The sequence below is a fragment of the Micrasema longulum genome, unplaced genomic scaffold, assembly GCF_059751315.1.
Source record: "Micrasema longulum isolate JH-2025_06_02 unplaced genomic scaffold, ASM5975131v1 h1tg001657l, whole genome shotgun sequence".
NCBI lineage: Eukaryota > Metazoa > Arthropoda > Insecta > Trichoptera > Brachycentridae > Micrasema > Micrasema longulum.
The window spans coordinates 1-14,243 of record NW_028278836.1 but is presented as its reverse complement, the minus strand read 5'-3'; the positions used below and the strand labels follow the sequence as shown (position 1 = coordinate 14,243).

General features: G+C 32.5%; 1 protein-coding gene across 1 annotated transcript in view; it reads left to right on the top strand.

Annotated features, from left to right (window-relative positions):
- Positions 1–8,488, top strand: part of LOC148274420 (WD repeat-containing protein 47) — a 32,936-nt gene extending 24,448 nt beyond the window's left edge. Inside the window, exons 3-7 of the mRNA XM_088237140.1 lie at positions 1,588–1,768; positions 3,470–3,613; positions 4,575–4,730; positions 5,325–5,544; positions 6,966–8,488. Coding sequence (XP_088093266.1) covers positions 1,588–1,768; positions 3,470–3,613; positions 4,575–4,730; positions 5,325–5,544; positions 6,966–7,111 — 847 coding nt within the window. The 3' untranslated portion in view covers positions 7,112–8,488. The remainder of the gene's footprint in view (positions 1–1,587; positions 1,769–3,469; positions 3,614–4,574; positions 4,731–5,324; positions 5,545–6,965) is intronic.
- The last annotated feature ends 5,755 nt before the right edge of the window (positions 8,489–14,243 follow it).

Below are 14,243 nucleotides of genomic sequence, written 5' to 3'. Positions count from 1 at the left end.
AAGAAAATATAATCATACCTTTTTATTTTTCTTAAAAAAAAAAACGAAAACTAACTCGGAAAAAAATTCACGCACACAATAGGCTGCTCGCGTACACGGTAATAGAATAAAACAACATGAAAAAGTGTGTCTGCTATTAGAATCGCGGCGCTTACTGTGCTCTGGTGTCAGCCAAACCGGGGAATCCCAATCCGGCACATCCCAATCCGGCACCAACCGGCGTAGTTGTAAATCGGCGTAAATCAAACCGGTGCAAAACGACGTTTACCTGTATTCCAAAAATAAATAAATAGGTCATTGCATTGGCATACCAAACTCAGCGTATCTTGATCATTTTTATTAACATATTACAACAGAGATAAAGAACATTTAAGAGAAGGTAATATAGAAGTCTAGGCATCTACAGGACTTATGACCTGTCAATGACTGGTTTAAGTGGCCACTTTACACACTGTGTAACATTCACCATTCTGCCCATATTTGAAAACCTATATTCCTTCAATTCTTTTATCTGTTGATGTTTGTGAAGTAAAGGCCCTGTAGATGCCTAGACTTCTATATTAACTTCTCTTAAATGTTCTTTATCTATGTTGTAATATGTTAATATAAACAGCTCCCCAGGGAGTTGAATGGTTGAACAAACTCAAAATATTGTTGATTGATCATTTTTGTTACAAGATGGTAAAATGACCAATCTTACACATCAGGGGGTAATTACAATCGCAAGTTAAGGTTTATCTTCGACTGTCTATAAAGTAAAATCCATATTTATTTACGAAAATGTGTATATTTGTATGAAAATTAAAAGTATATTCGTATGTAGCCTGTAATTGAACATGTTTGGAAAAAATATATGCATATTTTATTTTTCATACAGAAAATTTAATTTTACTTGCACGAAGAGATCGCTCTGTTAGCGTGTATTTAGTACGCTTACAGAGAGATCTCTTCGCACACAATTCCATTCAAGATGCCAGCCCAAGGGTGGTATCCCAAACCCTCTCGCGCCCGTATTATCTCGCGTGTTTACATACAAAATACAAGAGAAGAACTGTTTTCTCGTTTCACGAGAGCGGTTCAGAATTGCACCCCTGGACTTGTATGACAGCGGGAAGTTAACAGAGTTATCTTTAATGTCTATAAAGTAAAAGCATTTTTTTGTATTAAAAATGTAATACTAATAAAATATTTTTCTTGAAACGTCTTCAATTAAAGATTGCTGACGAAGATACTGAAAATTTTTAAACAAAAATTCGATTTTATTGTATGGAAAGTTGAAGATAATTCTCTTAACTTCCTTTTGTAATCGGGGCTCAGGTGGAGCCATTCCACGAACCATGAAATATTATTGTACGAAATCACAATAAATATTTTATGTCAACCATGTCGGGAATTGAATTAGAGACCTCTTGCATGGTAGGTAATCTGCCGGTCGAAAAATAAATAAGTTTTTGAAACACAAAACTTTTTAGTATATTTTTTATTAAGGAATTGATGGCAACAATAAACTGTAATAAAAAATATTTTTAAGAAAATAAATAAAAAATTCAAAAACTTATCTCATAATCTGCAATGTTTCCTTTCCAGGGAGGATCACAAAGCATATCAGCCAACTGTGGTACTGAAGAGGACGAAACATCATAAGGGCTCGCTGTACTGCCTCTCCTGGAGTCCGGCTGGGGATCTCCTGGCCACCGGGTCTAATGACAAGACTGTCAAGTTGATGAGGTTCAATGTCGATACGGCTAACTTGGAAGGCCAGGACGAAGTAATTATTTGTGTTACCTTTTTGTCTTAACAAATTCGACATATTGTGGTTTTATATATATATATATATATAGATTCAACTAACTATGTTTATTGTGCGAATTAATGTGAACACAGACAGATTTATTAGTAAAGTTTTTTAAAGGAATTTTTTTTTTCAGTATTAATGGTTTATTATATCTTTCTATGTTATTTAATAAGGGGTGTGTTATGACGCCTGAATTAAGATTTCAATCATCTTAACTTTTATTACACAATACGTTTTAAGAAATCTAGTCTTAGTACTAGGATGTGGTTAGTGTCCAGGCGAATCAAGGAGATCCACCATATTGTTCTTGAAATAATTCAACACCTTGAAACCATACATGGTGCTAAATGCTAGGAGATCGGTTCTCCAACTGCAAGTTTAACTCTCCATTATTTATTATAGGAGCAAAAATTCATTAACATTTTCTTGTATACCCACGAACAGGGCCTTTGTGAGATTTTTTGTTTACTATTTTTCTATTAATATGTATTTCATTGCTATGTAATTATACTTTATTTTTTTAATACTCTGTTTTATTATTATGTTCATAGTAAAAAAAAAAAAAAAAAAAATATTAAAAAAAAAAGTCTTTCCAGTTCTCTGAGCAAATTTTAACACAAATCCACAAAAACATGTATAACTCATTGATAGGAAACAGCGAAATGACTGACATTGACAATAACTCGAAACAGAATGATGGGTTATGTCATTTTTATTTTAATAGTTGTCAAAATTTCTTGCAGCAGTATTTCCAACTTAAACAAAGGATATGCGAAGTGTTCACATTAATTCGCACAATACTGTGCATAGTTATCAGTGGATTTCTAGAGTTGTAACTACAATTAAAGTAATTAATACATTATAATAAATCAACTACATTAATTGCAATAGTTTTCTCCATAACTGACGGTGAGAGCAAATAAGGAAGTTTTTTTTGTATATTTACTTGAGCCAAAAGATTTTCCGTCATAAAACTTTAAAAAGTTTATGTTCTTTTTTCAAATCTACACTGATATTATAGAATTTATTTGATTATTGATATATCATCGCGTTGGGGAAATAAGGTTCTATGTGGATTATTTTATCTAATAGTTTTTATTAATTTTGTCTCAATAAACTTAATAATAATTTAGGATAGATTTAGTTTTTCTTTGAAATTTTAATGCAGATAGAACCGATATTTAAATATTAATATAATAAAAGATCAATGTAAAAAATAAAATTTTGTCAGATAGAACCTTGTTTCCCCAACTCGATGATATATGTCGAGTTTCTGGCACAAGTTGGTAACTACATTTTACTGGTTGTGAGATATTGCACTTTTAAAGTTCAAAGCTCATCCCAAATCAACAATTTAAATAAAGCTGCCAGTTAAATATTATAAATTATTATTTTTTGTATTTATAAAATATTTACTTTGTAAACAAAGTTTATTTGATGCCATTTATGTTAACATCTCATTTTTTCAAAATTTGTAGTTACCAACTTGTGCCAGAAACCCGACGTGCCTCAATCATTGTTTAACATTAAAGCTTGATGTTTATTCTTATATTTATGTATTTCATTTTTTTTAAATTTAATTAAATGTTTACATAAATATTTTTTATTCAGTTACTACATTTTCAATTGATTATAATTAACACCTTATTTTAATGTGACGTTTATAATTTTCAGGTAGAATTAATGATGCACGATGGAACGGTTCGTGATTTGTGCTTTATAGAAGACACGAGTAATAAATCCAGTCTGTTGATAAGCGCTGGGGCTGGAGATTGTAAAATATATGTTACAGATTGTGCCACTGGAAATCCTTTCCAGGTAAGCCTTATTCCAAACCATTTATTTAATATCATCAAGAATCACTAATGATTTAAAACATAATTTAAAATTATTGCCCCTTGACTAATGTTTTGATATAAGAAACAAATCAAAAATGCTTGTGTTTCAAATTCAGAAATTATTCTGAATATTTCTACAATGTTTCATTATATATGTGGTAAATATTGTTTTTGGCTCCTTTATTTAAAATATAAAAAATATTTTACACATTTTTGTGTTTTTGGTTAGAAGTGATATTGTCTGTGTCTAACTAAGAAGACATTTCCCCTACGTATTCAAATCACTGGGAATCAGTTCATAAAATGTGAAATTCAGACACAAAATAAAAATATTACAATTTAAAATAAAAAACACTAAATCGACTCCTTGGTTCAGACAGTAAATGTCACTAGTTTTTCCATACTTTCATTCTCTGTCGTAAACCAACACACGTGGGAATGTAATATTCAAACCATGCATATACACAGAATCGTTAAATACCATGGGCAAAACCTGTTATAAGTCCAAAAAAAATTATGCAGCAATAAATTATTTACCAAACAAGACGGACCACTTTTCTTTTTTTTTTTTTTAAATTTGAAGTAAAATTGTGTTTAAGGAATTTTTCTCAATACTCCTTTCCCAATCCCAAACAATTTATTTTTTTACAAATTTACCGAGTTTTAAATAATTGAAAAAATTGCAAACATGGGGAATCAGATTAAACATTTTGTCACCTAAAAATACAAAGCTCTTTTGGCCAAATGACAAACTTGTATTTGACCCCATGACCCATCCTTTGGTTTGAATCCCGATCATGTAGGAGTGTACACATAAGTATATTGAGAAGTAAAATTATATAATATACTCTAAACTTGTTATTTGGAGACATCTTACTATGAACTGAAGAAATCGAATCCTTTTTTTAAATATGGATGAATGTTTTCCTTGACTTTTGCAGGCCCTTAGTGGTCACTCTGGACCAGTGCTGTCTCTGTGTAGTTGGGGAGGAGCATTGTTTGCCAGTGGATCTCAGGACCGGAGTGTTCGCCTTTGGGACCTCCGTACGGCTTCATGTATCGCTCTATTCACACCACCTACGGCCATCGGACCCAGGGTTAGTTAATTTTACTACCCAATCATCTACTTTTGCTGAATTTTATTGACCTTTGTTGATACAAAATATTTTAGTGTTTCTGATATGTCTGTACCACCGACGATATTTATTTTACAATACACCCATACCTTTCGAATTTCGAACTTTAAATTTTATTTGGCTTATTCATGTTCATTTTATTTATTGACTTCCGAAAGTTTAATTTAAATATTATGATTTTCATTCTCTTTCTGTCGATCATTTTGGTTGATTAAATTTATAGAAGAACTTCATTTGTGTCTAATTTTCAGTTTCGGCATCTTTTAAATATGCTTTTAAGAAATATTTGTCTTTATCGAGGTCCAGGGGATTGGAAGCATATGTCTCTACCAATCTCTGCCTTTCGGTTGATGTATGTAGTTTTAGAGTCGTTTCTATCGTATCTTAAATATACGTACATAAAAAGATAAAGAATATATGTCTTTTTTATGTAAATAAATAAATAGATATTTAGGGCATGTTTGAAAATTATGTAAAATGTTTCCCTCCGCACGGTTTTCAACCAATTATTTTGAACTTATACATTAAATAAAGTAAATGTGATGGTGTGTTCAGGGGTCCCCGGTTGGCAGCGTAAGTGTGGAGCCTTCGGGCCGCCTGCTGGTGTCAGGCCACGAGGACGCAGCGTGCGTGCTGTACGATGTGCGCGGCGCCCGCACGCTGCAGAGCTTCCGTCCCCACTCCCAGGACGTGCGCTCTGTGCGCTTCTCCCCGGCTGCCTACTACCTCCTCACCGCCAGCTACGACTCAAAACTGACGCTCACCGATCTGCAAGGTAAGCCAGCTATACATACAGAGATAGGCCATATGGTTTTAACCTGAATACTTTTAGTTCGCTTTTACGCATGCTTTTTTCAGTATTGCATATTCACTTTTATTATTATAATGGATAACTTATATAACGCGCCATTTTCATAATATAATGCTTCAAGGGCGCTTTACAAAGTGATAAATAAATTTAAATTAAACTTTTAAATTTGTAATTTAAGTAAAACAATTTATTTCGTTATCACATGCTACGGATTTATTCAAATGATTTAGAGAACAAGCGGGTTTCAAGTTTTTTCCAAAAACATCACTTCACTTTCACAGCCTCACACCTCTGCTGGGAGAGCATTTGGGTTTTAAGTTTTTTCCAAAACATTACTTCACTTTCACAGCCTCACACCTCTGCTGGGAGTGCATTCCATGCCATAGGGCCTGCGTCTGCAAATGCGCGCTCACAAAATTTAGTGCGCTGTTTGCTTACAGGTACAATAACTTTTCCTCTCGCTGTAGACGTAGCTGATCTAAGCGTAAGACGCTTGTCATCTAGCCCATCTGCAATGCATTTACACTCTTAGATACTCCGGAGCAGAGTTGTGGAGTGACTTATACATAAGCCAATAGGCTTTGTATTCCACCCCCTGTGGAAAATGTAGCATGTGTAATTCCCAAAATAGTGGAGTGATATGACAACATAGAGATTCCGAAAATAAGTCTCTCTGCGGCATTTAATAAAGACCGTAGCCGAGTCATTTTGTTCATTGGTAGACCTGCATAGATACCATTACAATAATCGACTCTAGACACTGCAAACGCATTTATTAAACGACAGGCGGCATCAACCGGCAAATTTTGGCGTATGAATTTAATTTGTCTTAGCTGATAGAAACATGAACTTATCGTTCTACTAATTTGAGCGTCAAGAGAGAGGTCAGAATTAAGGAAGACTCCCAGTAGTTTAACGGTGGGTAAAGCGATACTTCTTACATCGGTTAGTGCCGTATCCTGAATCAAATTATCGCTATCAATTTTATGAAGGTTTGATATATCTATACAATTAAAGTGTGAAAATAAGAATTATAGAAACTTTAAAAGCTTTTATTGCACCCTGTACTGTAGTATTGTCAATTTGCGATCAATTAAATACACATTTTTAGTACATTTACATTACTCTAGGTTTCCTATATGATAGTGGAGGAATACAGTGTTTGTTCCAAATAGGGACCGCAGCTATACTTCCCAAATCCCCCTTCGAAGAGAAGAAGAACATTGTAAATTGTAATACAAACAATGATACATAACCCCTATACATCTAGGAAACATTAAAATAAATCGCCTAATACGACACATACTCAAACAACGAAAGAGAAACAATACACATTCCAAAGCATTTAATGAACAACCGAATTTATTTTTTGATGGGCTTTGCAGGTGACCTGACCGTAGCCCTCCCCAGCGTAGTGGTGGGCCGCCACTCGGACAAAGCCATTTCCGGTCGCTGGCACCCGCGAGACTTCTCCTTCCTGTCCACATCTGCCGACCGCACAGCAACCCTCTGGGCGCTGCCGCCCGCCTAGGAACACACCTTACCGCACAAATAACCAACATCCTACTTGTAAAGTCGTCGCTTTGTTTAACCGCATAATTTAGCCTCTTTGTTTTAATGTCTTCAATCCTGTGTTAATTTTATTGTATAAATGTTATGTTAACTCCGAGAATGTTTAAATCAAAGTTTAGAGATATGGTATTGATACTAGATCATTTTGAATATATGGTGTGTATGCATCTGCCGATGAATAACTAAACTATTCCGTTTTATATAACTCCCAGAATGTTTCCCAAGTGTTATCAGTAATTATTATCAATATGATACAATCAATGTTCTTTAAAACAGCTAACTCGGTTGTGATTCTTTTCCTAGGTCAAATTTCATCCATAGCTATTATTCGTTCACACACCGAATGAACATGCTGAAAAGCAATGAAATTTTCTCACATTTATTATTTATTACTTCATATTTCTATTTCGATCACACCATTTAGAAGATATGATACCTGTACGAACTGTAAGAATTAGATCTTTTTACTATTATTTGATTTAAATATCCCTCGGTTGAATCTTAACTGATTATGTTCTATATAGATTTTAAGATCTTTATTCGATTATTTCTTTATTTATATTTTAGAAACATCGATCTTATATGTTGCTTTTAAATTATTTTATGTGTCGTTTTGTAAATGTTTATTCCAAAAATGTTAAATCCCATATTTTTTTATTTTATAAATGTTGATTGGAATAGCATTATTAACGCAAGTTAAAAAAATATACCCAAAAAATAAATTGTAATTTACCTTTGCTTTTTGTTATTCCATATTTTTTTTTTCTAAAACAGCATTTAATTTCTATATAAATTTATAAGACTGATGTTGAGCTTATTTATTTTACCATTTCGCAAATAAAATGTACTATTTTCTTTGCTTTGAAGGCATTTTTTATTTTGCCTCTTTATGAAAAATACTTTGTTTCATTTCTAAATTTCGTTACTTTTCAATTTAAACAAATTATAAATGTTAGTGAAATCAGTGAATGTTGTAAAATTGATGTCTGAATTCAGTGTGCTTCTTTAAAACTGTACATAAAATTTTCACCTAACAAATCTATTTTGTCTGCACTAAACATAGCTTTAGAAAGCCTACTAGTATTTTTTTATTTATCTCTTATACTGCATATTAAACTGACTCAAATTATAGGTATAGCAACTCAGTCAGAATGTATCAATATTATTTTTTATTTTTAATCTTGAAGTAGGGCACACGTAAACATCGCATTGACTTGAGCTTCCAACAATATGTCATACACTTCAGAATACATTTCCACTTATCTGGGACATTAACCTTGGTTATCTTTAACTAAAATTGGTTCTCACAACTTACATAATCAGAAAAAACAACAAATATTAATACATCCTGTTATGAAACAGAACAACTTATTATGATTAAAATATTTGCTAATCTATAATTTTGGTACAGGACAACAACAACAACAACAACAACAACAACAAACCATCACACCATTACGCCGTTTCCCCGTAAGTTTTTTCCAAATTTCCAAACCACCGCAGAGCTCCTTTCTTGATTTTGTCGAGAATGCTTGTCTCAGCCTTACATAATGTACAGATCTCAACATTTGTGCATCTATCGTACACAATTTAACACACATTCGCCTGAGACATCGCATTTCGACAGCATTCAGCCTACTTTCATCCCTGTTTTTCCAAGTCCATACTTCGCTCCCATACATCAGGGACAGGACCAGGACTCTGTTGTGAACTGCCAATTTTGCCTCTCGTGACAAACATTTATTTGCCAAGGTCGATTTAAGTGCACCGTTCACTCTGTTCCCGGCACTCACTCTCCTTTCAATATCTTTCTCAGTCATTCCATCCCTAGTGAACATACTTCCCTAATACACAAATTCCTCTACTTGTTTTAGTATGGCTCCATTCACAGTGATTTCACATTTAGTCATACTTTCATTTCTTTCAAAAACTATCACATTCGATTTATCGACATTCATCAGCAAATCGCTTTTCTCGCATACATCGTAGACCTTTGTTAGCAAGAATTGCAGTTCCTCTTTGTTGTTAGCAAGGAGTACAGCATCGTCAGCATACAAAAGACAATTGACATTTAAATCACCCTTTTTTGCTCCTATTCTTAAGCCTTTCAGATCTTTCATGCAGTTATCGATATACACGTTGAACAGCCACGGTGAGATAACACATCCCCGCTTCACTCCTTTATGAATGTCAAACCACGATGTGTATGATCCGTTTACCTTAACACACGCTGTGCTGTCTTTATACAGAGAAGCAATAGCACGTGTTAGATTTCCGCTTACTCCGTACTCCGATAACACCTTCCATAATTTTTCTCTGTCAACTCTTATCAAACGCTTTTTGCAAATCGACAAATGCGCAGAAAAGCTTTTGTTTTTTAGCGAGAAATTTCTCTGTCATGTTTCGTAAAGCAAATATTTGATCCATACATCCTCTTCCATTCATAAAACCGCTCTGAATATCCCACACTCTATCTTTTGTAACTTTTCTTACTCTCTCAATCAGTATTCTTCCATACATTTTGCCAACAGCGCTCAAAAGGCTGATTGCTCTATAATTTCCACATTCTACTCTTGAACCTTTTCCCTTGTATAGAGGCGTAACAACAGCCCTTCTCCAGTCTGGAGGAGTGTATTCTTCCTCTAAACATCGGTTGAATAGTTTGTGCAGCCATACAAAAATTATTTCACCACCCGCCTTTATAAACTCTGTAGCAACATTATCAAAACCTTGCGCTTTTCCATTCTTCACATTTTTGGCAGCAATTCTTATTTCTTCCATTCTTATCTCTGTCGTACCATCATCTGCATTTAAACTTACCTGAGGAGGTACTGCAGTGCTTATATTTCCTGTTTGTGTTTCATACACCTCCATGAAGTATTCCTTCCATCTTGTTTTTATTCCACTATCATTTGTCACCATTTTCCCATCTTTTCCTTTTATAGCTGTCATACATCCACTTTCATTACTGTTTCGGGAATTTTTCACCGCTTTCCAGAATATCTTTATATTTTCTTGGAAGTTCTCGGTCATTTTGATTCCCTCTCTTTCTTTCAACAATTTCTTTCGTTCACTCACACCTTGTTTACTTCACTCTCTTCTTACATTAATTAAATACGCCTTTTAATTCTGCATACCTACTACCAATTGCTTTATTCACTGTCAGTAGATTTAACCATGCTTCCTTCTTTTCTTGCACTATTTTTTTTATTCCATCGTCCCACCAAGCATCACCTTTCTTCCTTCCTTGTTTCGTTATACCGCATACTTCCATCGCAGATTCGCACATACCATTTTTCAAACATTCCCACATTGCATCAATACTCATATTTTCCACACATTCATCAATCAGTCTAAGATTTACGGCCCTTTCAAATTTATCTTTTATGCAATCATTTTGCAGTTTTTCAACTTTGACTCTAGAGGGCGCCTGCATTTTGCGGGTCTTGGACCGCCATCCTTGAAACAAAATTACTCTTGATACCACCAAGAAGTGATCTGTTTCCATTTCAGCTCCTCTGTACACCCGCGTATCAACTATCACAGGCTTCAATCTAGAGTCAATGACTACATAGTCGATAATAGATCTTTGATTGCCTCTCTCCCACGTATACTGGTGGATTTCCTTATGATCAAAGAACGTATTTGACACAAAAAGATTCCATTCCAGACATACCTCTAGCAGTCTTCTTCCATTATCATTCTGATTTCCATCCCCGAACATGCCTAGGGCTGACTCCATCCCCTCTTTTTGAGTTCCCACCCACCCATTCAAATCTCCCCCGCAAGTATTACTCTCTCACTATCTTTTTTTCCATTCATTACATTCATCACACTTTATCAAAACTTATCCTTCTCAGATTCGCAGTCGGAATTCACAGGAGTATATCCTATTATTACAATAATACCTGTCAATCCAATCTTGAATCTGACAAACATAAGTCTAGAACTTATAAAGACATACTCTTTCATACACTCTATCATTCTGGGCGATAGAAACGCGGCAACACCCTGGCAGGCTCTGTCTGTATCTTGGACACCCGACCTAAGAACCAGGGCGTCACCGTGTTCCATCGAACGCTTCCCTTTTTCCAACTTTCCGTTATACATAATATATCTAAACATTTATTCCTCATCACATCACACAATTCGTTCATTTTTTGGTACAGGAAAGACAACCAAACATCCATGTATAGACCACATAATGTTCAAAACATACATTTTTAATAACTGTTTTTTAAACTTTTGAAAAATTACTTACGGCTCTTATATCTGCAATATTCCACTAATATATGGGGTAAAAACCCCTTTGCAATAAATACTCAATACTGATTGATGTTCCAAGCTATACTGCAACTTAAAAATGAAAGTTGTCGCTAACTATTGCACATAGTTATAAAGTCACATATTGATTGTGAAAACAATAAAAAATCAATTTTCAATATTCATTTTCATGTATTTCTTCTGTATCATGTTTTTATTTTCTTCTTGTAATCCTATTGTTTGACAATCTAATAATTGGAAGTTTTGAAAATTCACAGTTTTATAGATGTTTATAAAAATCTTTTATAGTTGTTGAAATGATTTGTTATAAGCTTCTTAAAGAAAATTTTATTACAATTTCTTAACTTTAAAAACACATTTAAAAAAAGGCGTTTAATGAATCATAATTAATTTATTCAAGTTGTTGTGTTAATATACTGGTCCAGTTTTTTAAATATTTTTTATTTCAGCAGTTTTATAGATTTACTATCTTGTGCTAAATTTTAACAACGAAGATGTTTTAAATTTTTAAAAACATTATTGATAATTAACTTTAGGTTTTATATGCTGAAATTTTACTTGTGATTTTATTTTTAGAACAATATTGTTTCCTTCTACATCTTGAGAAAAAATTGTCTTCCTGTGATAAAATTTTCATTCGAGTGATTTATTTTTTACCTTAACTTAGTACATAACCACTTATCTTTAGTGATGTACCTGTATTATTCTTATACATGCGTGTGTACTGTCTAATACAAAACACCTAATGGAAACATCACCAGTTTATTACATTTTGTTATAGAGATTACTGGACATCGAAGGCAGACAGTTTAAAAATGGTGCCATAGTTTAATGTCTGCCTCTCCTTCATACATTTATTTGTTTCCTTAAAAAGCCAAGGTTGCTTTTTTTTTTTTAGTTAAACCTTTTCTCACAAATTAACATGCTTTAATACACCTTATAGTATTATAAAGGTTATTCTGAGACATAACTTTAAGTAACATTAGCTATATTAATCCAATTGAAAAATCAAGTGTTTTTTTATTTTTATTTAATTTTGAACTCATATAAAACTTTGATGTCTATTAAAGTAAGATTTTTTAAGTAATTGGCTGGATAGGCACTATTTTTTTTAAGGATCTTCCAAATATGATTACTAGTAGTGCTGTAACTTTACTTCTCAGATACCATTGATGATATTTGTTGCATTTCATTTGTAATAATTACAATAGTTCAAGTTTTCTATGAAAAATTAGTATACATATGTAGTTTATGTAATCCACTCTGGCAAACTGCTACTTACAGTTATTTATGGCACTTAATTTTAAAGAATGGTCACAAATTATTATCTTTAGTAAATCAGTTGATTTCTTGGTTTTCAAATGAATGGGCAGTCTGTAAATTCTGTTATGTCATTGCTGTATTAGAACAAGTAATTACATAGTTACATGCATTATTATGTTGAGTAGACAGGTTTTTTTTCAAATCCTAATATTTATTTTACTTTTGCAGTTCGCTAATTCATTTTAAAAATGCACTTCAGATTAAATCTAAACGTTTTCTCAGATACATGATTTTACATGTAATTAATAATACCTAAATCTGTTCAATGTATGAACGATCTCACATAATTTTATTACTTCTTCTAAATTAAACTATAACCATAAACCGAGATATTGATTTATCAAATTATGAAAATGCATGACATTCTTGTGTACCTTTACAATGTTAAAATATTAAGTTTGTAAATCACTTGTTTTTACCTATTCTAATTTGTAAATAACATAGACGAGTATTTGAATGAATCTATTAATATTTTATATGAGAAATGAGAAGTTCACCAATAAAAAATATTTATGTAATAAAAAGTGTTGTTCATTTATATGATTCTCTATTTTCGTAATAATAGGGACAGCGAAAAGTATTTTTCTCTGTTTTTTGCACGCAAAGTGTGCTAGATATAGGTTTAGGATTGTTTTTTATCATTAAAGAGTTTGGTCACAATTACAATGACCGTTAAAAGTTTAATAAATGATTAATGCAGTGCCCTATGCACCATTAGTTGCGGAAAGGAAATGGTGATGAAATGTTAAACATGTTATGTTTTTATACTGGTAAAGCAATCATAATTACTGTCATAATAAATATTTGTGCTTTAGTTTTCTAACTTTTACCATTAAGATGGGCATTGAATCACTTCATCTTGAAGTGTTTGCGTAAGTTTAAATTATCTTCATTTTTTTGTTCCCAAACCCTTTAGTGTTGCTATAAATTAGTATAATATATTATACATATGTTGCGAGTGGCGATTATACATTTAACATTTCTGTTTTAAATCTTGCTAATTTAATTAGATAATAATTTAACCAACTGTTTTATCTTATTTCTTATTTAATTTTAGGCATCAAGTGTATGTAATAAGATAAGATTTGTTTATTTAATTCAGTATATTAAAATGTCTTTTAATGCGTAAAGTGTTTATTAAAAAAAGTGTTTATTAATTTCCTGTCTATTTGCGATTATTAATATATGTTCTGCGTTTATCTATGTGCGTATATAAATTGCCTTTTGTTTTTATGATTATATACTTTTATCCTGTCTGTAACAATATTGCTGTAAAGTTTTAAGTTCTTTATTAAACTTAATTATTATTGACTGTAAATGAATTATTTTTCCGGTGTTATTGTTAACTTTTTGCATTTCTAGTTAACCATTTTTTTTCCATTTCCTCTCTCCATAAATAATATTTTTTACTAAATACAATTAAGCCACTTTTATTATTTATTGTATAAATTACATACACATATTTTTAAACTGTGTATCTGATA